General features: G+C 34.9%; 1 protein-coding gene across 1 annotated transcript in view; it reads left to right on the top strand.

The window, feature by feature from the left end:
- Positions 1-25,354, top strand: part of LOC145666069 (dual oxidase 2-like) — a 363,698-nt gene that overhangs the window by 61,571 nt on the left and 276,773 nt on the right. The window contains exon 6 of the mRNA XM_081733166.1: positions 22,924-23,170. Coding sequence (XP_081589292.1) covers positions 22,924-23,170 — 247 coding nt within the window. The remainder of the gene's footprint in view (positions 1-22,923; positions 23,171-25,354) is intronic.

Here is a 25,354-nt window from a genome sequence, read left to right as displayed (position 1 = left end):
TTCTTGCTAACATAAAACATTTTACTTTCGATTAAAAAAAAAAAAAAAAACTACCCTTCCCAAAATATCTCTATCCCTCCACTTGCCCTTTTAAGAAATCGAAGTTGGCGTTGTCACTGATAGGAAATATATGGCTTGAAACAGAAGGTTCATCAGAGAATTTGAAAATCTTTCATTATTGTGCACTAATCGATTGAATATTCGTTTAATTGTTCCTCTCCCTTATGTAATATAAAATAAAAATTGGGCGTCAAATAAAAAAAAAAAAAAAGAGAGAGAAACCAGTTCTAATTAGAGAGTTCGTATGGATTAAGAACTGGCAGACGATGAAAGCTATAAGATAATTGTCCAGAATCACCAAGAACTATAAGACACGAACATCGGACATAAATCTATGAAATGAAATGAAATCTTCAAGTTTTACGTCCCACATTTATGCCGGCTAGGTTAAAGGAGACGGGACATAAACCTAACGTCGGGCAATGTATTCCCAACGTCGGGCAATACATACACATGCGGATATATTACATGGAGAAAATTTGTGAATATTTTCATTGTAATATTTCAAAAATATATACGTTCGCTGCCAAGTATTAACTTTCATTTTTTCGTTTGTTTATACTATAATCTCTCCCCTCTTAAAAAGAGGATCAGTTTAGATAGGAAGAGTTGAGTTCAAGTTTCCAAATTATGAGTTGAAACATGGACGTAACTTAGGTTTTCAATTTTGAGCTGAATATCTTAAAAAAGTAAGTTTACTGAACTCAGATAAAAGAAGTTTAATTATAAACTCTTTCTTTAATCTTGATGCAAAGTGGAAGTTCATATTTTATTGACGTGAATATTGACAGATGACGACCTTGTACGCAATTCGTTCAAAACCTTTCTTAAGCCAGTAAACCAGCGGATGTATGTGTATGATTTCGTCTCCTTCTTCTTAAGTACCAGTTTTGGGTGAGGTATTTGAGTTCCTATTCGGTGTTCTAAAATGCATTTCCACCAGTATATAATAACTGTGAAGTAAGCAATTGGATCTTTAATTTTAGAAACAGTCTAAGTCCAGAATGCTTAATTTTTCAAGAGACAAAAATAATTGTCTACAGGAAATAATAATAATAATCATAGGTATTCTACCATTATTAGCAGGCCACTTGCTGTGACGTAGGAAATAAAATGTAGAAATTAAAGGTAGAGTCCCGATTATCCGAGCTAATGCGGACCGGATCTAACTCGGACCAGCAAAATCTCAGTTAACACGGAAGGATAAATAGAAAATTTTGCACAGTATTTATTGTTGTTGTTTATTGATTACTAGCTGTTATGCCCGTTCTTCGCACGGATCAGATAAAATTTCTATATAAACAAACTGAACAACGAAAGAATAATTAAACATTTTTAAAATTGGATCTATTTTGTATGAATACATATCCGACAACGTAGATGTGTTTTCATTGGGATGACTTTAATAGTAAACACGGTATTACAACTACAACCTTTAACAACAACTACAACCTTTAACAACAACTACAACCTTTAACTAACCGGTTTTTAACCAGAATAAAACCATCTACTACTAAACAGAAAGACACCAACACAAATATAGACAAAACTATGAATTTGACGCTAATATCGGTCATTTTGGATTATTTTTACACATCTCGGTATCCCCCTCATCACCTCCGGCCTGCATACAGTGGTAGCTGAATTTGAAAGTCATCGCTAATGGAAGTGTCACTGTTGATCTCAGCGACCGCGAAAACTATGGATTTGACACTAATATCGGTCATTTTGGATTATTTACATGTCTCGGTATTCCTTGAAGCCGGTGATCCCGCCCATAGCCGAAGGGGTGCATTTCGAAGTTAATGCGATCGGAGTTTCACACTTGATCTCAGCGAGCGCGAAAACTATGGATTTGGCACTAACATAGGTCATTTTCTACTTCTTAAAATGTCCCGGTAAACGACTCCCCTGAGAACCCCCTGGTTCTAAATAATAATAATAATAAAAACGCTTCGTCTTGGTCCAAACTCTTTATTTTATTTATATTAAATTAGCAGATGAGAGCTAAATTTGGAAGTAAACGCGATCTTGAGTTTTACCATTGATCTCAGCGATCGCGAAAACTATGTATTTGACACTAATATCGGTCATTTTCTAATACTTTTACATGTCCCGGTAAACGCCTCCCCTGAGAACCCCCTGGTTCGAAATTTGAAAAAAGAAACGCTTTGCCTTGGTCTGGGGCCTGGACCAAGGTACCCGTGACCCAAATTCGGTAACTCTCGATCCACTCGTCTGGCTCCAGGCCGCACACAAACACACACATACATACATACATACATACACACACACACACACACACACACACACACACACACACACACACACACACACACACACACACACACACACACACAAACTATTTTATTTACATTAGATTAGATGGTTTCTCTTTATTAGATTATTTATTATTACTGTATTTATTATTTTTATTGGACATACAGTAAAGTTCATATAATTATGCATACATATATAAGAAATTAGCCGTAATACAGTAAAAAAAATGCAGTTTGATATTGATATGTATATAAGTAAAACATAATACAAAACACAACACAAATAAGGTACTATGTAGCATACACATATTTTATTCAAAAGGCTTTTAGGTCTTCTGCTTTATTAAGCTGTCTCGTTTTTGGCCGCTATATTGCACAGAGGTAGCAACATCATGATGTCAGCTGGTGCCATGTCGTGGTATAGCAGTGCCTTCTCAAGCTGAAACTCAAGACATGCAACAATTAAAGCTCGCTCCCTTAATTGTGGCAACGTTGGGCAGAATCGTTATCTTTACGCCACCTGTATGTTTGCTTTGTTGCTGAAACAAAGGCCTTCAGGCAAAGGCTTTGCTGATTGTTGTAATCGGATTGGTTTTTAAGTTCTTGTTTGTTTGGATTAAGCTCGGATAACACGGAACCTCAATTAATCGAAACTCGGATAAACGGGACTCTAGTGTACTATCTTCTACAGTAGATGTCATAACTTGGGGGCGGAAGTTGATGAAATGTCATCTTTTTTCTGGTATCGCGGACATAATATCCACAAACAGACATAATATTATACTTTGTTCTGAAAAAAAGAGATAATTTTAAACTTAATTTTTTGTACATATTTTGCCAATTTTCAGCTTTTTGGTATTTTTTCGATTTTAGGTCAGTATTTGTTAATTTTTCCTAACTTTTTAGTGATTTTTCGTCATTTTGGGTATATTCGGTTTTTAAAAATTATTTTTGGTTATTAGTCTGATTTTGGCAATATGCTCGAGACTTTGCACCAAAGCAATACCGACACCCTAAGGACATTTTCCCTACTACAAGATTGTAACGAGTTATTAAATAAACGAATTAAGCCCATGGTTAAGTATACTATTTCAACTATTTGACAGATACAATACATGTTACATAAATGCAATGTATGGCTGTGAAGCCACAATTGAAGCGAACAATGAAATGTCGGAATTCCCCAACTCTATGGGGTAGACCGACCGGTTGTTCGGGTAATACCGACATCAACATTAAAACCTTACGTACTATGATAATGTCACTAATGATTTCACAACGCATATTACTGTTCATAAAGTAGTTCATGAGCTTTAAACAAACACGGGAATCTGTAAGTTTAGGAATGTAGAATGTCTTTATTTACAGCTACAGAAAATATTTAAAGAATGTCAGTAAGTTACAAATCAGGGAAAGAATAATAGCAAAATTTGTTCAGTTGCAAGAAATATATGAAACAAGAAATTCTTTTAAAAAATAATATGCTAAATGTGAGCAAGTGCAGAGAGCACAAAAATTCTGTACTTCATGAAAAACTATTTGTTAATTTATGTTAATCATGTTATTAAAAGTACGGTTATAGATTAAAGTATTAGTGTTAGTTTCGTATACAGGAAAGAGCAGACATTATACTCTTATATGTCTGAGATTTCACACTGTTGACACACAAAGAAGAGATTGTCTGAATGAAGAACACAGTCCTCGTTAAATCGCTGAAAATATTTTGCACATTGAACCCAAGCAGCGGAATTGTTTTCGCCGTAAAAAATAAACAAAAAATAAAATAAAAAACATCGATAGATAGCACAATAATTTTCTTTTTGAGTTTTCTCATTTTTGTTACTGTGTTTTGCAGCAGTTTTATGTACATTCTTTTATGTGTCACTACCTTTTAATTTTTCTATTTTATTATTTTTCTGTGCAGATATTAAAAGTTTGACACTATTGTCATTCGATTTACAGTACCACATCTTATATTCTTGGGTGAATTCATACGCGTGAATCCATAATTGACCTCTTCTAATGCGTGTTCATCTTCTTCAGCAAATGTTGTATGTTCTCCTAAATGTTTCTTGCAGTTAACTTTGAATAACCTGTCACGTAACGTATCCGAGGAACTTCAAAAGCTCTTGAGAATTTTTGATATATAATTATTAAAAATCACAACGAAAGGGGGAAAAAGCATCTGTCGAAAGTGCCCCAAATGTGAGTGTCGAATGTACCCTGAATGCGTATGTTGCACTTAATTATATTTTATGCAAGTTAGAACCACTGCACACTGATGACCCTACTACCTGTGATTGCACAACTTTCAGCTGTATGTTTTCCACCATGAGTACTGAACAATACAACTTTTACTTCCAAACAAGAGCTTAACAAAACAGATTCAAACTTTACAATGATCCTTAACTTCTCACTTATATTTCACACCTTACCTCATAAATTTAAACCTTTCTCGTCAAATTATTCTACTGATTTTAAAACTTCTACAGATATACATTCCATAAACCCCACAGTTTCACTTAGTACTGATTACGCCAACTCCTTCACTTCCAGGAAGAACTGACAGCGCTTTAAGGTTTGAAGTGTCGGTATTCCCCAACTGTCGGTCATCCCCTGAATGACTATACAATTTACAAGCGAAAGACAGAAGATCCGAACTACAAATATTAGATTTTGTTTCTACGTTGTCCAGACAATGGTGATGTACTGTGTAGCGTTCCCATCCGCTGTCAGGATAAGAGCCGATGTTAAATGGGCAACATTCATGGATACCAAAGCTCATGCAATGTTGACCAATCAACACTACCCTAAGTCCAACCTCAGAGGGATCTACGAAGACAAACGTAGTTCCGCGTCATACGGCAGTTAGCAGATGGATAATTCAGCATAACCAAACAATAAGTGAATGTAAATACCAATTACTAGTCATAAATATAAGTATATACATATATATAATAACAAATAAATAACAACAACAATTCGAGTAAATATAATTTATTATAATAATATACAATATAATTTTGAATAAAATATATTGTGCAACAAGCAATTCTTTCTTCCTTCGTAGTCTATTCGTAGGATAATTCTATGGTAATATTCAAGCAATGATTATATTAATGTCCAAATCTCATCGGAGAAACAATCTATCCAGAAACAATAACGAATTTAATCTCAATACAAATTTCGTGAATAATAATTATAATTTCATTCTATTTTTTTTATCAATTTCAATATATTCGTCGAGAGAAGAGAGAATAATTCCTTAAATTGAAATTCCAAATTTAAAATCAAGACGCTCTCAGGAAAAAAAATCCAGAAAACGATCAAGAAAAATCCTTCTGGGGGGGGGGCAATCTCCAATATCAAGAGACCCGATAGGTATATGTTGGAAACAACGATAATAATTAATTTAACAAGTGTATCAAATCCTTTCAACAAATTTGATATGCCGTGCCTCACCGTACCGTTCGCCTACAATAGCGGATAACAGGCTAAATCTCAAATCGTTCAAAACTAATTGTATTTACTTCAGACTTTATCGCATTAATTAAATGCTAAAAACAGAGTAGATTATAAACAATTATTATACGCATCGGGTTTTAGCCCGCTTACCAAAATTGAAATGCTGAATTATCAATCGTATTCTCGAAATTATTAACACGATCCAAGAAATAATCTATTACTCAACTCTATTGGAATCAAATATGACGACCCACAGACACAGAACACAAACAAAGGACAATCAACTGTAATATATATTAATACTCACTCACCTCTTATATTCTTCTTTCGTTACCTTTCTTTGGTTTTTATACTCAACCTCAGTCTGCTTGTCGTCCGTCCTGTATCTGATTTCAAGAATAAATGTGCATTGACTGTGTTCAAAATAATAGTTCAAAGACCAATACTTAGGTCTGAACACAAAATGTCGGAACGTGACTAATTTGACTACTGATTCAGTCGGCTCTCTCTAACCACAAAGCATCGAGAGTCACGATATAAATCTATAGTGGAAACTACGAGACAAACCCAGGATAAGGCTCCGTGTCTCTTACCAAACGACATTCACCACTACTCTCACCTCAATCTTCAACATTATTATTCCACCATTCACAAACTAATTTCCGTTTAAAATAACGAAATTCACGTACTTATTTCCAGATTCACCAAAACCACTATGACCGAACTTAGGTCTGGTTTCATCAAATAGAAATGCTCTCACTCGTTTTTCCACATTATCATTCCACCGATCCGTCAGACAATCAAACCAAAAGAGTGGTCGTTACTACGTTTGCAGGGAATAATTCTATTGTAATATTATGCGTTCCTACGTGCAATGGGGAGCAGACCTCTGTTCTCACTCGAATATCCCACTTTACCATTCCACCAACCGAAAAAAAACCACTTCAGATTCAGGATATTACGAGTATTAGTAAATGAATAACATGCTATTTTTAAGACAATAGCCAAGAACAGGGTTATTTTTACTCAGTAGCAAACCAGCTCTTCCATGCCATAAGGAAATCACATGGAAATTCACCATTTAATCGCTCTCTGTAAAATACGATGGTTTTTGTCGCCGAAAGGTAATAGCGACCCATCGACCAAGACTTAGGTCAACTATATAGATATCTACGTTACAAATTGAATTAATCTAATGCCCCTGCACACCTGAACAAGGAACACACTTGTCTGACGTAAAAATATGGAAACTTAAGCAATGACAGAATTTCACTCAATACTTCGAGCACCATTCAGAACACTGGAAAAATCACAGAGCATGATTTAACCACTTCAATTTTACTTATATAGCACAAATTCATATGGTCAAACACCAACCTTCCGTTTGCAATTCTTGTATCACTATTTTTCTTCTTTTTTTAAAAAAAGAAAGAAAATCACGAAACACAGCACAGCTAGCACTTTTATTCTTGTGAATTGATTTAACTTCTTCCAAGTTTAACTAAATGCAGGAAATATCAGACACTACAAACTAAGCCAAACGAACAAAACACGCGTCCCATTTTCTAACATCGACGATAAATTGTCCGCCTGCTCGTAGACTGCAGAAACGTCCGCCTTCCATCGGGATTCATGGGTCAGTTCGCAGCCGAGAAGGCTGCGAGCTCCCACCAAGGATAACGGCGCTACGATCGCGATAAGGCACGTCTCCTACCGCGCAAGCGACCTTGAATTTACCAACTGTAAAGGAATGTATTTCTCTCTCTCTCTCGCTCACTACAATCATAAATAGATTCCCATCATTTCCTTTGCTTTTTTTTTAAAAAAAAGCAAACAAGGAAAGGTTACAAATTCTTATTAATTTTTTCATATCAGAGAATAATAATCATCAATAACACAAAAACATCAATATTTCTTTTCTTCTCTTTTACATAGTTTTTTTCTTCTCCAACTCATAGTAACGGGATCGTTACAGGCTGGCCATCGTCGAAAAAAAGAAAAATTCTCCACCAAGAAATTTTTCGTCAAACTTGCACTGGATAGCTACGGAATATACAAATATCATAAGTAATGTTCATAAGAATACAGACAACAACAAATACAAATTTAAAAGATTTTATAGCAAATGCTGAAACAATAATAAATACTCAATTATTTACATTTTATTTTTTTTGTTCATTATGGCCATAATGAATAAATAGTTATATAACAAGTTTCATTACTACCAAATGCCCAATAAATATCACATTTAATTCAGTTAAAATTTTTATAACAATACATGTACAAACAAACTAACACTATTTTTCAAGACCAGGATAACTAGGTTCATATAATTTTTAATCTCTCCTACTTCTATAGACCTTCAATTCTGATAAATGCGAACAGCGATATGAGTCTGGCGTGTCATTCTCATCAGAAACTAAAACAGTATTCGAAGTCAAAAATTTCCTAATCACAAATAGACCAAACCACTTGTCGCTTAGAGATTTAGCGACCTTATCTTTTAATGATGATTTAACGTGTGCTTTTAACAGGACACTTTGTCCTATTTCTAAATTTACGGGATTTCTTCTTCGCAACATCAACTTACGCCTTGTTGCCCAACTTTTCTCCATATTCTGAATAGCTTCTTTCCATATCTGAGCAGATGATTTTCCACCAAAATCAGAATTATTGATGCTCTATCGGTTTCCTAACGGTGTATTATATGGACGTCCAAAATAAACTTCGATGGGCGACATCTTTAATCCTGAATGCTCGCTTATGTTTAAGGTGAATTGGAGCTCCGGCACGAGAGTTGACCACAGATATTGTTTCGTCGAGATGTAAGCTCTAAGGGATGCCTTCAGGGTTTTTATAAATCTTTCGGCCTCATTACCACCAGGGTGATAGGGGCTCAGCCTTATGTGTTTAATACCCAAACTAAAAAGAAATTTCTTAAAGCGTTCGGAAACAAAAATTGAAGCATTGTCAGTGGACAGGGCCTCCGGAAAACCTAGTCGACTGAATATTTCCATCATCTTGTTAGTTACAACACTGGAATTTATGGTTCTCAAACTTTCCAAAACTACAAAACGGCTGGCATTATCAACACCGATGAGTATAAATTTAAATCCATTCGAATTCGGTAATGCACCTACTATGTCAAACATCCAATGAGAATTAACTCTTTTACTGAAGTCCGAAATTAGATATCCCATTTTCTTTTGATTTGATTCTTTAACTTTCTGGCACACATCACATGTACTTACGAAATTTTTGACATCTTCTTTCAATCCTTCCCAGGTAAATTTCTTCATCAGCTTAGCTAAGGTCCTTGACACACCTGCATGACCACCAATCAACGCATCTTCATGATGATATTCAATAAGCACCTTCCTCAAATCCTTCGGGATTACTATCTTATAGGGATTAATCGCCGAATTAGTTCTTTTTAGTAGAATATTTTTATTAAGGAGATATCCTTGAACATCCTCACCATTCTCAATTCTTGTAATAATATTATCTAAATCTGGATCTTCTCGTTGTAATTTGTCGATAGGATCCTTAATTAAAGGCAAGTTCCAAAGATGCATTATATTCATATTTCTTCTAAACGCAGCTAATCCTACCGGACCATCCAATATACTGAATTCAAACGGATCGTAGGTTCGTGTCAAGAAATCCGCAACTATATTCTCTGCTGATTTTATATGGCGTATCTTAAAATTAAACTGACAAAGAGTTTCGACGAAAGGACCGTACTTTAAGAGCCTTTCACTGTTATTAAGTATCCAGGACAAGGCTTTATTGTCTGTTAACACATCAAACTCATTAACTAAGTAGTGTCTATAGCGAGATATTGTTTTTACAAGACTTATAAATTCTATCTCATAAATACTGCGGTGTTTATCCGCCTCTGAGAGTTTCTTACTATAGAAGCAAACAGGTTGAAGGTCCCCATTTGGATTCCTTTGGGAAATACATCCGGCATTACTTTTTCCACTGCCGTCGACGTGGACTACAAAACGTTTGCTAAGGTCTGGAGTCTTCAAAACTGTTATCTATCAAAATATTTTTTTAATTTTTCCAGAGTTTGCTGATGTTCTTGAGTCCAAACCAATTTAATCTTAGGAGATTTCAAGGCACTAAGGGGAGCCATTAGCTCTTGGAGCTCCGACGCAAACTTAGAATAATAACTAAATACTCCTAGTATTTTTAACAATCCGCGTCTATTACGAGGTGGAGGAATATTTCTTATAGCAGATACTCTGCTTGGGTCAATTTCCATCTGGTCTCCTTGAATAATATAACCCAGATAATTGATCTTTTTATAAAACATGAAACATTTATGAGGAGATACAGTTATGTTATAATCTTTGAACCTCTGTAATACCTTTTCAATCATTAACATGTGTTCTTCAATTGTATCGCTAGCTACCAGGACATCATCAAAATAGATTTTGACACCTTTATCTGTTAGATCACCCAATACCTTTTCCATCGCCCTTGACAAAATGTTACTCCCAGTTTTTATTCCTACCGGAACTCGGGTGTACTGATAACATCCCTTAGGAGTAACCAAGGTAGTAATCTCACGTGATGATTTATCAAGGTAGATTTGATTATAGGCCCGCTTTAAATCAAATTTAGAGTACAGTTTCTTATCCGCTAGGCCTGTCAGACACGCTTCTAAATTCGGGGATGGATATACATCATTTACAATTAAGCTATTAGCCTTTTTGTAATTCCCTACTATTCGATATGTATTGTTCTTATTTTTCACTAGGAAACAACTACTGCCATAGTTCGCATGGTCAACTTCTTCTAAAATCCCTTCCTTAACAAGTTCTTCAATTTGATCATAAAAGATTTTCTCCTTATTTTTAGGAACTGGAAAGGGGGTATCCTTGAAAGGTTTATTCTCTTTTAAATGGAGTCTACCAACGAACCCTTTAACACATCCAACCCTATCGGAAATTACATCGGAATATTTATTTTTCATTGAGTCGATGAAAGCGACAATCTCAGGGTTATCGAATTTCCACGAGTCTTGCCCTAAACTCTGATTTTTCACCTGTATGTTTGGTTGATTCATCACCCGTGTGTTATTCTGAGCCATTTTATCTTGATCAGTGAAAGGTCAGGAGGCTGAAACTTCCGATTTCGCTAAATTAATTTATGGAAATTTTCAGACTGTTCTAAGTCAACATCAGATGCTTCGGAACCACTACTAATGTTCAACACCACATCCTTACATTCATTGTCGTTCGATGAACGATTCACTCCCGAAAGACTAGCATCATCTATTTTTCCAAGACACTAATATTTTTCGAGGATTCAGACACATTTTCCACCCTTTTCTTCTTTCTTCTACGATTCCTATTTCTTTTGCGAGTACTGCTATTCATAACTCTCTCAGATTCTGGAATCTGAATTTTTGATGAATCATCATTCTGAACAAGATCAAATTTTTCTTTTGTAGCAACAGTTTTACTAGATGACTGCTTAACACCATCAATAGATTCCGAAACATTCACCTTACTAGGTCTTTCACTATTTAAAACTAATTTCGAAGTGTCTCCACCAGTGACAATCCGATGACCAACGTACATTTAATTCGCACCATTATCATAATCCTGAAAAGATTCCCCCAAATTACAGCATCTCTCGTCGAATTCAGAATTCACTATCTGTCCCATGGACGAATTATTCACAAAGGGCATATCACTCGCACCATCAGATCTTCTATTAAGATACGTTCGAGTCGGAAAAGAACCATCTTCCGATGTAGATGCCACCAAATTTCCATTAGACGGATCCACTAAATTGGACATTGCATTCGCACCACCTAAACTCCCAGCAGATCCACAATTAATAATATTGCTGTTAATTAACGATGTCATCTCTCCCAAGTTCTGATCAGAAGGTAAACGGGGAGTAGATTTTCCACATTCACCATCCGAACCACTAGCACTAGCAGCTGTTCCAGACGAACAACCAAATCCCGATGACGAAGACACCAAGTTCACGTAAGATGGATGCTGGTCACAAGATTTTCCAATCACACCACCAGCCTTACACAAATTAAGCTGCGATGAATCATTATTCCGCTTCGAAGTCCCAGAAACTAAATTCCGGTTCGGAGACAATTGTAGGTTGGACCTTTCAATCGCACCATGGATACTACTATGCGGTTGCACTCTCACATAACTATCAACCATGGAAGATAAAGTATTTTCGATATGATGACCCGAATCGATTTCTGAATCAATCATCGCTCTAAGTTGACCAAGCTGTAAGCTATTCGGAGCTCGAATCTCCAAAATTCTAGATTCGGCATCAACTAGATCCAAGGCGCACTGAATTCCTTCATCTCGCAAACCATAATCAAAGATATCTTCGTATATAAAGATCGAAGCCATTTTATCTTGATCCAGAAAATCCCGGGCCTGTACACTCTGTTGATTTCCATTCTTCCCCCTCAACTGGCCGGCATGAGGACCAGACTTAAATCCTTTTGATTGAAAACCAAATTGCCGAACTGTTTTCTTAAAATTCAATGCAATTCTTTTCTTACCACCTCGGAGAACTAAGGTATTATTAGAATAGTCAACAATCGAATTAGTGGAACGCAAAAACGGAGTTCCAAGCAAACACTTACAAGGGAACTCATCCACCACCTTGAAACTAACTCTTTCAAAGTGTCCTGAAAAATTGACTGTCAATACAATTTCCTTATTCGTGGAAAAATTCAATCCTAAAGGAGCATTTACTAATTTCTCTTGCGTTGTAGTAATATATTTCTCGAAACCACACGCACGAACCAAATCTACACGAACAATGTTGAAGCTTGAACCACCGTCGACGCAAATGTCCGTCAACTGATTATTAATTTTTCCGACAACGAAAGACGCAACTGTGTTGTCCATCTCTGAAGGAATAAACGACGAAGTTGTTCTAAGATTCCCTCGAGGCTCAGTTAAATTACTTGGACCCCTAGAATTCCGAAAATCCCGAGAGCCACCTCTCGATCGACTCAATTTATTTTCGTTAAGGGTTGATCTACATTTATTTTCTAACAAGCTATTATTCACTGAAGTTTCATTCGGACCCATTCCATTATTATGATAGCTCGATACTAGAATACTAGACTTTTTTCTATTATCACTCATTTCTCTATTATAATCTAACTGGTTTCTAAAGCTCAACACGTGTTTTTCAGCTATTTCCAATAATTCCAAACGTGATGCAGGCAAATAGTTATTCAACATCCTGTACCTTTGATTAGGATTTAAACCACTCATAATAATACTCACTAATTCCGATTCTGGACCATCAAATCCTAGTACGTTCATAGCTACAATAACAGACCTTACATAATCATTAACTTGTTCAGACAACTTCTGTCTTCTATAAACATATTCTGACACAAAAGAATGCCTACTCACTGGAGTAACCAACTTACTTATTAAATTCCCTCGTAGATTACACCAACTTACATTGTTATTCAAGGCAAATAAGATTTCTCTTAATAAAGCCCCAGTACATTTGACGACAAGAACGGTTAATACCATCCCGAGCGAATAACTAGTTTCTAATAATGTTTCTTCTATTTTCAACAACAAATTGAAAACTTGATGACTATTCCTCCCGTCTGTTAATTTAACATCCTTAAATCTCAACTCAAGAGATTCACTATTTCTTTTGAATGCATATTTAACCATTAAATTATGTTCGATCCCACCAGAATCTAATCTATTAACTCCAGCATGCACACCAGATTCCGCACTATTTCTAGCTTCAAATCTATTTATTGGTTGTAGAAAAGGAGAACTCAAAGGAGCTTTCGGAGTAGAATTCCTTATCTGAGAAACTCTTCGATAATAATCTCGAAGATTAAGGTACCTGTTCGTATTGTGACCTTGAATATTTCCAGCAACGCTAGCATTTGAAGAATCCCGATTTACAAACCCTGTCTGTTCAGACTGCCTTAATGGAGCTTCAAAGGCGACTTGCCTTACATCTCGCTGAGACTCTCCTAAACTAGTCGCATTAACTTGCCTACTAAACCCATAGCTAACAGAATGCATACTATTATTATTTCCAATCGTACTCCGATTGACTTCAGTTGAAACCTGTCTGGCGTAAAGACTTCCCTGAGTGGGAGGAGTTAATGACATATTTAATTGCCCAAAATCTGAACGTGAATCAGCATCACAACAACCAGTTCTATCCCGTGTTACTAATTCTGAATACCCGTCGGGTATATTAATACTCACAAACTCAGAACGATTAGCCATCATATAACAGCAAATTCAAAAAATTCCTTAAACACGCGTTTTTTTACAAGAAAAACAAAACACAAGAAAATATATCACAGGTTAGAATAAACAAAATAATAACTAAACTAACTACGGATACTACAACAACCAAAGAGAACCAGCATGGAACAACCCTGTATACCAAAACCTAGTCCTGAAAAACATTTTTTTTGTATAATAATATTCAATCAACTTGCTTACAATCTTAAATTTCACTTAATATTCAATATTTTCAATTCTCACTACATCCAAAATATTTTACCCTCTTTTATCATCAAACTGTCTCAAAATTATAGTTTTTACTTACAATAAACTTCGAATGTAAATTCATGTACGACTAATCCTGAACCAAAAAAAGTTCGGAACTAACTCATGAACCATTTTGTAGCGTTCCCATCCGCTGTCAGGATAAGAGCCGATGTTAAATGGGCAACATTCATGGATACCAAAGCTCATGCAATGTTGACCAATCAACACTACCCTAAGTCCAACCTCAGAGGGATCTACAAAGACAAACGTAGTTCCGCGTCATACGGCAGTTAGCAGATGGATAATTCAGCATAACCAAACAATAAGTGAATGTAAATACCAATTACTAGTCATAAATATAAGTATATACATATATATAATAACAAATAAATAACAACAACAATTCGAGTAAATATAATTTATTATAATAATATACAATATAATTTTGAATAAAATATATTGTGCAACAAGCAATTCTTTCTTCCTTCGTAGTCTATTTGTAGGATAATTCTATGGTAATATTCAAGCAATGATTATATTAATGTCCAAATCTCATCGGAGAAACAATCTATCCAGAAACAATAACGAATTTAATCTCAATACAAATTTCGTGAATAATAATTATAATTTCATTCTAATTTTTTATCAATTTCAGTATATTCATCGAGAGAAGAGAGAATAATTCCTTAAATTGAAATTCCAAATTTAAAATCAAGACGCTCTCAGGAAAAAAAATCCAGAAAACGATCAAGAAAAATCCTTCTGGGGGGAAGGCAATCTCTAATATCAAGAGATCCGATAGGTATATGTTGGAAACAACGATAATAATTAATTTAACAAGTGTATCAAATCCTTTCAACAAATTTGATATGCCGTGCCTCACCGTACCGTTCGCCTACAATAGCGGATAACAGGCTAAATCTCAAATCGTTCAAAACTAATTGTATTTACTTCAGACTTTATCGCATTAATTAAATGCTGAAAACAGAGTAGATTATAAACAATTATTATACGCATCGGGTTTTAGCCCGCTTACCAAAATTGAAATGCTGAATTATCAATCGTATTCTCGAAATTATTAACACGATCCAAGAAATAATCTATTACTCAACTCTATTGGAATCAAATATGACGACCCACAGACACAGAACACAAACAAAGGACAATCAACTGTAATATATATTAATACTCACTCACCTCTTATATTCTTCTTTCGTTACCTTTCTTTGGTTTTTATACTCAACCTCAGTCTGCTTGTCGTCCGTCCTGTATCTGATTTCAAGAATAAATGTGCATTGACTGTGTTCAAAATAATAGTTCAAAGACCAATACTTAGGTCTGAACACAAAATGTCGGAACGTGACTAATTTGACTACTGATTCAGTCGGCTCTCTCTAACCACAAAGCATCGAGAGTCACGATATAAATCTATAGTGGAAACTACGAGACAAACCCAGGATAAGGCTCCGTGTCTCTTACCAAACGACATTCACCACTACTCTCACCTCAATCTTCAACATTATTATTCCACCATTCACAAACTAATTTCCGTTTAAAATAACGAAATTCACGTACTTATTTCCAGATTCACCAAAACCACTATGACCGAACTTAGGTCTGGTTTCATCAAATAGAAATGCTCTCACTCGTTTTTCCACATTATCATTCCACCGATCCGTCAGACAATCAAACCAAAAGAGTGGTCGTTACTACGTTTGCATGGAATAATTCTATTGTAATATTATGCGTTCCTACGTGCAATGGGGAGCAGACCTCTGTTCTCACTCGAATATCCCACTTTACCATTCCACCAACCGAAAAAAAACCACTTCAGATTCAGGATATTACGAGTATTAGTAAATGAATAACATGCTATTTTTAAGACAATAGCCAAGAACAGGGTTATTTTTACTCAGTAGCAAACCAGCTCTTCCATGCCATAAGGAAATCACATGGAAATTCACCATTTAATCGCTCTCTGTAAAATACGATGGTTTTTGTCGCCGAAAGGTAATAGCGACCCATCGACCAAGACTTAGGTCAACTATATAGATATCTACGTTACAAATTGAATTAATCTAATGCCCCTGCACACCTGAACAAGGAACACACTTGTCTGACGTAAAAATATGGAAACTTAAGCAATGACAGAATTTCACTCAATACTTCGAGCACCATTCAGAACACTGGAAAAATCACAGAGCATGATTTAACCACTTCAATTTTACTTATATAGCACAAATTCATATGGTCAAACACCAACCTTCCGTTTGCAATTCTTGTATCACTATTTTTCTTCTTTTTTTTAAAAAAAGAAAGAAAATCACGAAACACAGCACAGCTAGCACTTTTATTCTTGTGAATTGATTTAACTTCTTCCAAGTTTAACTAAATGCAGGAAATAGCAGACACTACAAACTAAGCCAAACGAACAAGACACGCGTCCCATTTTTTAACATCGACGATAAATTGTCCGCTTGCTCGTAGACTGCAGAAACGTCCGCCTTCCATCGGGATTCATGGGTCAGTTCGCAGCCGAGAAGGCTGCGAGCTCCCACAAAGGATAACGGCCCTACGATCGCGATAAGGCACGTCTCCTACCGCGCAAGCGACCTTGAATTTACCAACTGTAAAGGAATGTATTTCTCTCTCTCTCTCGCTCACTACAATCATAAATAGATTCCCATCATTTCCTTTGCTTTTTTTTTTAGAAAAAGCAAACAAGGAAAGGTTACAAATTCTTAATAATTTTTTCATATCAGAGAAAAATAATCATCAATAACACAAAAACATCAATATTTCTTTTCTTCTCTTTTACATAGTTTTTTTCTTCTCCAACTCATAGTAACGGGATCGTTACAACTGCAACTATGTATAAAGTAAATGAAAAACTTGGAGTTTTCATTTTCATGAAATAGTTTCAAAATTATTTATGTGTGTAATATTTTAAAAATAATTTCTGACGTTTAAATTGGTTGCTTTTTCAACGGTCTCTATCTTGGCGGTAAGAGGCAGCTTGTTTAGGAAGTCCTCCTCCCCCGAATTTGTCCCTGATTTTCACTTTACGATTTTTCATATTCAATTCGATAATTCTAAACACCGTGGAGGCAGTATCTTTATCTTTGCAGTAACACGAAGGACATGGAAACATACCATGCTATATAGTAGGCCGAGGTGCTGGAGTTAAGTGCACTTTAGGCTGAATAATTTGCTATGTTGGTCTTAATCATTATACTGTTTAAATTTGTAGTTTATTTGGTTATTTTAATTTAAAATCAAATTTATATATTTCAACTGAAGAAGCTACCTAATTTCTTGTAGCACGGGCATGTGCCTATAATTTTACGTTTTTTGTATTCTTTTGAAGTTACAGTTACAAATTCAATCGCAATTTTCATAATATTTATGAAATTTTTCCATGTTTTTAAGGGCATTTTATAGGTCATATATATATCTATGTTTTTTTAAGGTCATGAACTTCCGCTCCGTAGTCATAACATATCGACTCCTGCGACATTGTTATCCGACTTACATTTTAATATGTTTTTAAACAGTACGGTAACATTTAATGATTAAAGTGTTTGTACTTCACGTTGTTCGTAAAACTAACGCTAGGCAGTGTAAAATTTTATGTTTATTGTTATGACATTGTTAGTCGTATGGTTTATATATACATTTAAAAGTAATAAAAAATAAACAGCATCAACTGATATGCCATTAATATCTTATGCCACTAGTTCTAGTTGGGTTGCCACAACATTACAAATTGAAATTGTCACAAAGCAATGTATATTTTCTAAATTATTCTCTTGGAAGTTACACTGATACACCAGCCTGCGAAATAAAAGTTTTTTCTCCTACGAAAGCTTGAAGAGGTGATTTACCCTAATTTTGGTGTGCTGGTTTCAAATATCGAAACCGTTTTTTCCTATCACGTACAATTTTTTGCTATTTGCAATCGAAATTTTTTATGTTGTGATTTCGATAGAAAACATCATAATAGAGAATATGGGAAATTTGAATGGGACATGATCAAACTGCAACGAATATACAAAACACTACTTTAGTAACAGGTTCATTGGTAAAAGGTATAAATCTCACCACAAGAACACTATATTTTTGCCTATCACATACAGTTTGTTACTCTATGAAATCAACTTTTTTTTTCATACTGTTTTAATTTCAACACAAAGTTTACCATAATAGACAATATCTGGAATGTGAATAGAACATGATCAAATTGTAACGAATATACAGAAAGCACTACTTAATGTAACATGTTCATTTCTAGAATGTATGAATCTCACTACAAGAACACTATTTTTTGCTGCGCTTTGATGTAAACGAACGCTGTGTTGATTTGCGTTTGTGTTCCTGAATAGGGTTATCTCGCACTAGACACCAACAGTAATCTGACACCATGGAGACATCCCATCGCCCCTGGTATCTTCGTTCCATTTCTTTTATGCCTTAATGGAACCACTCGCCATGTTTCTCGCTGAATGCTCCTAAATTTGCAGGAAAATAGTCCAGATGACTATGCAGGAAATGTAATTTTAAGCTCATGTGGCAACCTAATTTCTGGAAGTTGTACAGCATGGTTTCGACAATCTGTTGGTAGTTGTCATCTTTAACATTACCCAGGAATTTGCTGGAAACATCCTTGAATGATTCCCATGCCTGAAGCTGTGTTTCGTTCATCGTCGTAGTGAATATAGGATTATCATAAGCTTCCGAATTTGGAGGGCGTCAAAAATTCCTTCCTTAATTTTGGCACCCAACAGTCCTGGAAATTTCTGACAAAGGTACCGAAAGCAGGGACTACTTCTATCCAAACTCTTAACGTACTACTTCATAATTCCCAATTTTATATGTAAAGGGGGCAATAACACATTTTGAGAATCAATTAATGGACGATTTACATTTTTTTTGGACTCTTGGCACGAACTGTTTCCTCTTGGGCCATGCAGAAACTAACCAGTGTCTATCCTTGTTCCGAGAGTCCCAGTCACATAGAAAACACGAAAACTTTGTATAACCTGCTTGCTGTCCCAATATGATACCGCACACTTTTAAATCACAGCATAGTAACTGTCTGTGTTCATTGTATTTCTGTTTTTGCAAAATCATAGATAAATTGTGATAGTTTTCACGAGGAGATGTTAAATGGGCGACTGGCACTGAAACAAGTTTATTCCCATTGTGTGGAAGAACACCTTTGAGACCCTTTTTACTCGAATCAATAAATAGACAGCACCGTTCACACATTTTCGCCTCCGAACTTCACTGTCACTTGCCATTTTTAATACAAACCCATTCACGAATCGACTTCATTGCACGTTGTAACTTGTAGACAAAGGATACACGTTTCTAGAATCTCCTCTCAGACAAAAGAACTTGGTGTATTGACCTCGTCTGGTACTGCGCATGCGCGAACTACAACTGTTATATTTGTTGTTCATGTGTTACTTGATAGTTACCTAATCCCCTCCAAAACACAGGACATACAATATTTTATCTCAGACATGTCCATACCTGTACACCCGATCCACACCTTATTTACAAAAACGAAGCTCAATTAGCATAAACATGAGAAGTACTTGTGTCAAATCTGTACGTGAAACGAAACAAGTGATATTAGTTTTTACACAAGGACACTAAATCTAACGTATTCACATAAAATTACTTTTGTCGGAAAATTTTCGCAGCCCGATGTTACTTGAACGTCTCGGTGTTCCTTCTTGAACAGATTAAACACGAGTTTCACAGACAATCTTCCACCTAAATACCGGTAATATTTCTCTTTCCTGTATTAGTGGTGTTGTTTTGTAGAGAATATAGGGTTGCCATATTTTAAAATTAGAAAAGCGGGGGATTCTAAACCGAAAGTACTGATGTAAACTTGGTGTATTACAAATACTGACCTGGGATCCGTCGGACCATTTTTTAGTGATTTCTTTGCTAAGTGACACTTCCGATGTACTTTTCTAACGAAACTGAAGTAAAGCAAATTTATTTTTTGCCTTTACTGTTTCATTAGTTCAACAAATATAAATCTCGAATTGTAAAGTAAGTATTACAGTAAGATACCTGTAATTGTAAGGATATCTGTAAGGCAAGTTAAAAAAAAGAGCAAGCGATATATGGCAGATATTGTTTATACGGTTTTTCTCTCTAAGAAACACAAAATAATTTCTAAATTTTTATCATAAGAAAGGTAAAACATATTTAGAAGTATTGGTCCATTTTTTTTATAAAATTTCGAATCATTTTTAAAGATTGCTACTTGAAATCGTAATAACATACAAAATTACCACGGTTTCACGATGAATGAAATACAGCATGAATATTTTAAAAGAGAAAATATTAATAATGAATCTAATCTAAACAAAATGCTAAGGATACCGTAATTCAATTTACAAGCATTTGTGATATATATAGACTAGGTGAACACATAAACTAGGTAAAATCATAGATTTGTTCAGCTAAGGTAGACACAATGGTCATCAAAGAAATAAGCACCCATGAGATCATACATTAGTATTCATGGGTTGAACCAAAATATGTATGATTATGCCACATTTTTTAAACATATTTTTCACTCCCTTTAACTTTCTTTTAGAAATCTCAATATAACAACCTTTATCAACAAACTCGTCAGATTTTTCTCCAATCCAAAAAAGCAGGTGGTTTTTCGTGATTAAGAGACGATTAAGCGGGGAACGAATATAGAACCTGAAAATCGGGTGGTACCCGCTAAAATCGGGTAATATGGCAACCTTATGAGAATATGCTTATGAATAAGATCCTTTATCTCAGCAGACAGCATTTGCAGTAACATTTTTACCCGTTTAGACATTTACCATAGATAAATAATTCCCTTAAAAGATGAATTCTTCAATCACCATTTAGACCATGGTGGCTAATAATAGTCTTCTGGCACACTTTGTTTGTTTATTCATTTACTACAATACGATACTTAAAATTACCACTACGCTTTATCACAACGTTTTCTTTCCTAGTGTTACGTTGCTATTAATAATAATTCAAAAGTTGCAAACATATACATATTAACAATTTGAACAATGGACGTAGCTCTAAGTTACGAGATAAATTAATTATTGAAATAAACATTGAAATACTATCATTTACGAAAAATAGATAAGAGAGAATATGGGAATAGGCATGACATTCGAAGATAAAAGGAGCATACTTCAAATGAGAAGGCGGTTGATAATGAATTAAATACGGGCAGTCATTCAATTGCATAGCGATCATACAAAACCTATTTTGTTTTAAGCTGTTCAATTTACTCAATATTAATGTTTGTTCTACCTCTTCGATGTCACTAAAACATATTTTCTTAGGCCGGCTGTACATTGACCATGAGGACAAGACAGCCGAGTCGAGGTTCAGTATTATGATCAATATAACAAAGCCTCGTACCTCATATTCACTCAAGCACGTGATAGACAGAAACATTTCCAACATTGTGACTGAAAGACACAATCAATGCACTCAGACCTCTTTCTGTACCCTCTCCTGCCTCTTTCTGCCTCGACTTGGCTGTTCTATCTCTGGTCAATATGCGGCTGCTCTTGCAGTTGTATCTGGAACTAGTTTTACCACTAGTTTTTATAAGCTGCCCGTCCACACAAGCAGTGGCGGCTTTAACAGGTAGGCCGGGTAGGCACGGGCCTACCCAAAAATTTTGAAAATATATATAAACGCTAAAAGATACAATAAAGAGTAAATATATTTTCCACCAATTATATTAATGGTAGATAATTATTTAAGAAATAGCATCAACCACTACTGTAGAAGTAATTCCGTACTGTCATTGATTAATCAAATGTGTATATGTATCTATAAGCGAGGGAGCGGACCTACCCAAAATTAAAATCCTATAGCCGCCCCTGCACACAAGCATGTTTTATTACTTCGCTTTTCTACGAAGCTTTGTTTTTAACATATTTGCGCCAATTTTCTCGTTAGCACTTACCATCGTCTAGTACCATTTGTTATTTACACACGAAATGACAGTATTTTCTATGACTATGTCCTACTTCACTGATAACGACTGCCAGCTGTTAATAATAGTAGAATGTTGCATTAAGTTGGGAATAACAGTGTTGGGACATTCACAACAGAAACAACAGTGGTCCTGGACTTGGATAATTTCTAAAATTATCGCGGATCGTTTGAACTTATACCTGTATTACTGTAGAAGAACAATAGATTACTGTTGAATCTATACAGAACTGTGTAACTAGCCTCACCGAACCATACCATGTAAGAATTTCAGCTTGTGAGAAAAACTCGTAGTTTCTAAAATTACCGATGCAATTAATGTTATATTGATGCGTAAGAATATAATCATAAAGAATGCAAATGTCTTTTAAACAATAGGGCTATTGATCATTCTTTTTATCTTATTATGAAGAATTCAGTTCTTTAAAATTGAATTCAGCTTCCATAGTTCCATAGTTACTATAGTGACTGTTACAAAATATCTTTGAATATTAACTGTTATTAATTTTATTCAAAGAATTTTTCAATGATTTTAGCTAAATGAGATCACACCATGGCTAGATGGCGGACTTACTTATGGAACTACTAAAGCATGGGCGGATGTTTTGAGAACTTATTCGAATGGAACGGTGGATGAGAATGGGCTTCTAGCTACATGGCCCACAGATGATCGGTTCCCAGAGTACAACACAGCAAGGCTTCCTATGGCCAATCCACCACCTCCAGCTAACCACGGTGTATACATTAAAAGACATTATACAGAAAGGGTGGATCGATTCTTTAGTAAGTAAATTTTTCACCTATTTCATAATTCGCAGTCATAAATAACATGTTAAATAGTTTACGAAACCATCGTAAAAAGTATGTTTGATTCTCTTACGTGTTTAAGAGTAAGTATAAACTATAATATTCGTGTAGGTGCTAAGAAACATATTTATTCTTTTATTTTTTTATTATTTTGATAAAAGAAAATGAATTTACATGCTTTTTTATGGTTTGTTAAAATATGAAAAGATCATGTATTTATCTTTTCAACATGCAATTATTAAAGCTAAACATAAATTGAAACAAAATATTCAAATCTCCTCAATATTTTATAAAAATCTAATAAACATGGATCGAAAGAGATAATTTTTCAGATATAAGTTGTGGAAAGCACAAATAAATAATTGTCTGAAGCATCTAAAGTGGTTCGATACTTAATGATGGTTAGTCAATAAGGGGACGCGAATTAATTTATTTATTTACCAAATATACTAGACATGGTTCAGCTGGACATTAATGTTTTTTAAAATATATCCATCCTATTTGAATATCAATCCTGCTAATCTACAATATGTGCTGGGACAATTGTTTGACATTTCTTCGAAATCGGCTTACTCAGAACAGTTTTAGAAGTGTCAAAACTTTCATTTTCTGATTTTAATTTAAGACTCTCCACTAACCTCGAGCTCCTTCGTGGCTAAGCGATTAGCGTACGCGCCTTTGGTGTGGGAGATCTGGGTTCAATTCCCGGTGGAAGCTCATGCGTTTTGGATTCCACGTTGATCAAGTAGGTTCCATCTCATATAGCCTCGCTGCTGAAAGAGACGTTAAACTCAAAATCAACTCTCCGCTAACCTCAACCTCACTTTCTTTTTAAATTGCGAATAATTTACATGAATTCTGACTTACAGTATGTAACTTCAACAAATTTCTTAGTCTTCATATAAGTAATACCCTTACTTGAGATACCCACATAATGTCGTTAGCACAAAAAGTGAATGTTTTCCATGCCTTGAAAGTTATTAAAAATATTTTGGATATAAATAGCTGTAGAAGTATTTATTTTTAAATCTTTGTTAATGTGTGACATCATCTTCTGAGGAAATGATTCAAGAAGTAAATTAATCTTCCATATTAAAAAAAGAAGAAAAGTTGCTAGATTATTAGCCAACGCTAGAGTTAGCGAACCACGTGAAAAGCATTTTATAAGACTACAAATATTACTACTGCCATGTCTTTATGTATTCCAGTTAGTAGTTTTCACGCGCCAGAATCTTAATACATTCTTTGCCAATAAAGGAGACTCACTGTCATAATACTAGATATCAGTGGCGGTTGGTGGATTGTGGTTTCGGGTGTTGTAGTATGAACGATAAGAGACAGAAGATATAAAGTGAACTCATTGACTAATCAGCATAACTTTAGATGCAAATGCTACGTAACATGTGAAATCAAATAACATTCTGTTTAAAAAAAAAAAATAATGCGGAACATTTTATCCGATTAATCACCTTAATTAATTAGTAAGTTCATTCTCTTCTCTTTGATTGGAGCAAATCTGTCTAATACATTCTGGTTGAACTCTGGTATTCTTATTGTCAGGTCTTTTTCGATGGAAAGCATAACCAATGGTGATAACCTTTCTTGGGACATTCAATTCCTTGAAAGTGTCAATTCTTTTCGATGGGGAAAAAAGCTTTTCTTATTTTGCTGACGCCATAGGTACAGTTAATATTAATTTCAGAAACTTTGTAGATTCACTAAATATTTTTTCTAGATTATTGCGAACGATTCATTCTAGCAAACTCAGTCCCTGACAGTGATCCGAATTCCTCTTCAGTGTTGACTGAAGAGAGTTCGTAGCAGAGATTAGTGTTATAAAAAAATGTACATTGAACACACTTTATTCACAGTTTATCCAGGATAATTTAAAATAAATTGAGAAAATGTATCTAGTGCAAACAACATTACTGCCATAAGATATCCTGTAAATTTAAACTGGATTTTTTTTCGAACACTCTCCTGAATTGTCCTTTGCTTGTTTTGTCTAAGCCTTAATTCCAAGTTTTTCCTCAGTTGAAAGCTGATCAGTGTTTTTTGTAAATTATTTCCAGAAGTCATGGTATACAATTCATTCAGAATTTGTAGGTTATTTACAGAATTAAAGCACACACAATAAAATTAAATCTAATAATTAAAAAC

The sequence above is a fragment of the Thermobia domestica genome, chromosome 12 (genome assembly GCF_964235325.1).
Source record: "Thermobia domestica chromosome 12, izTheDome1.hap1.1, whole genome shotgun sequence".
Taxonomy (NCBI): Eukaryota; Metazoa; Arthropoda; class Insecta; order Zygentoma; family Lepismatidae; genus Thermobia; species Thermobia domestica.
The sequence above is the reverse complement of the archived record's forward strand: the minus strand, read 5'-3'. Positions and strand labels throughout refer to the sequence as shown.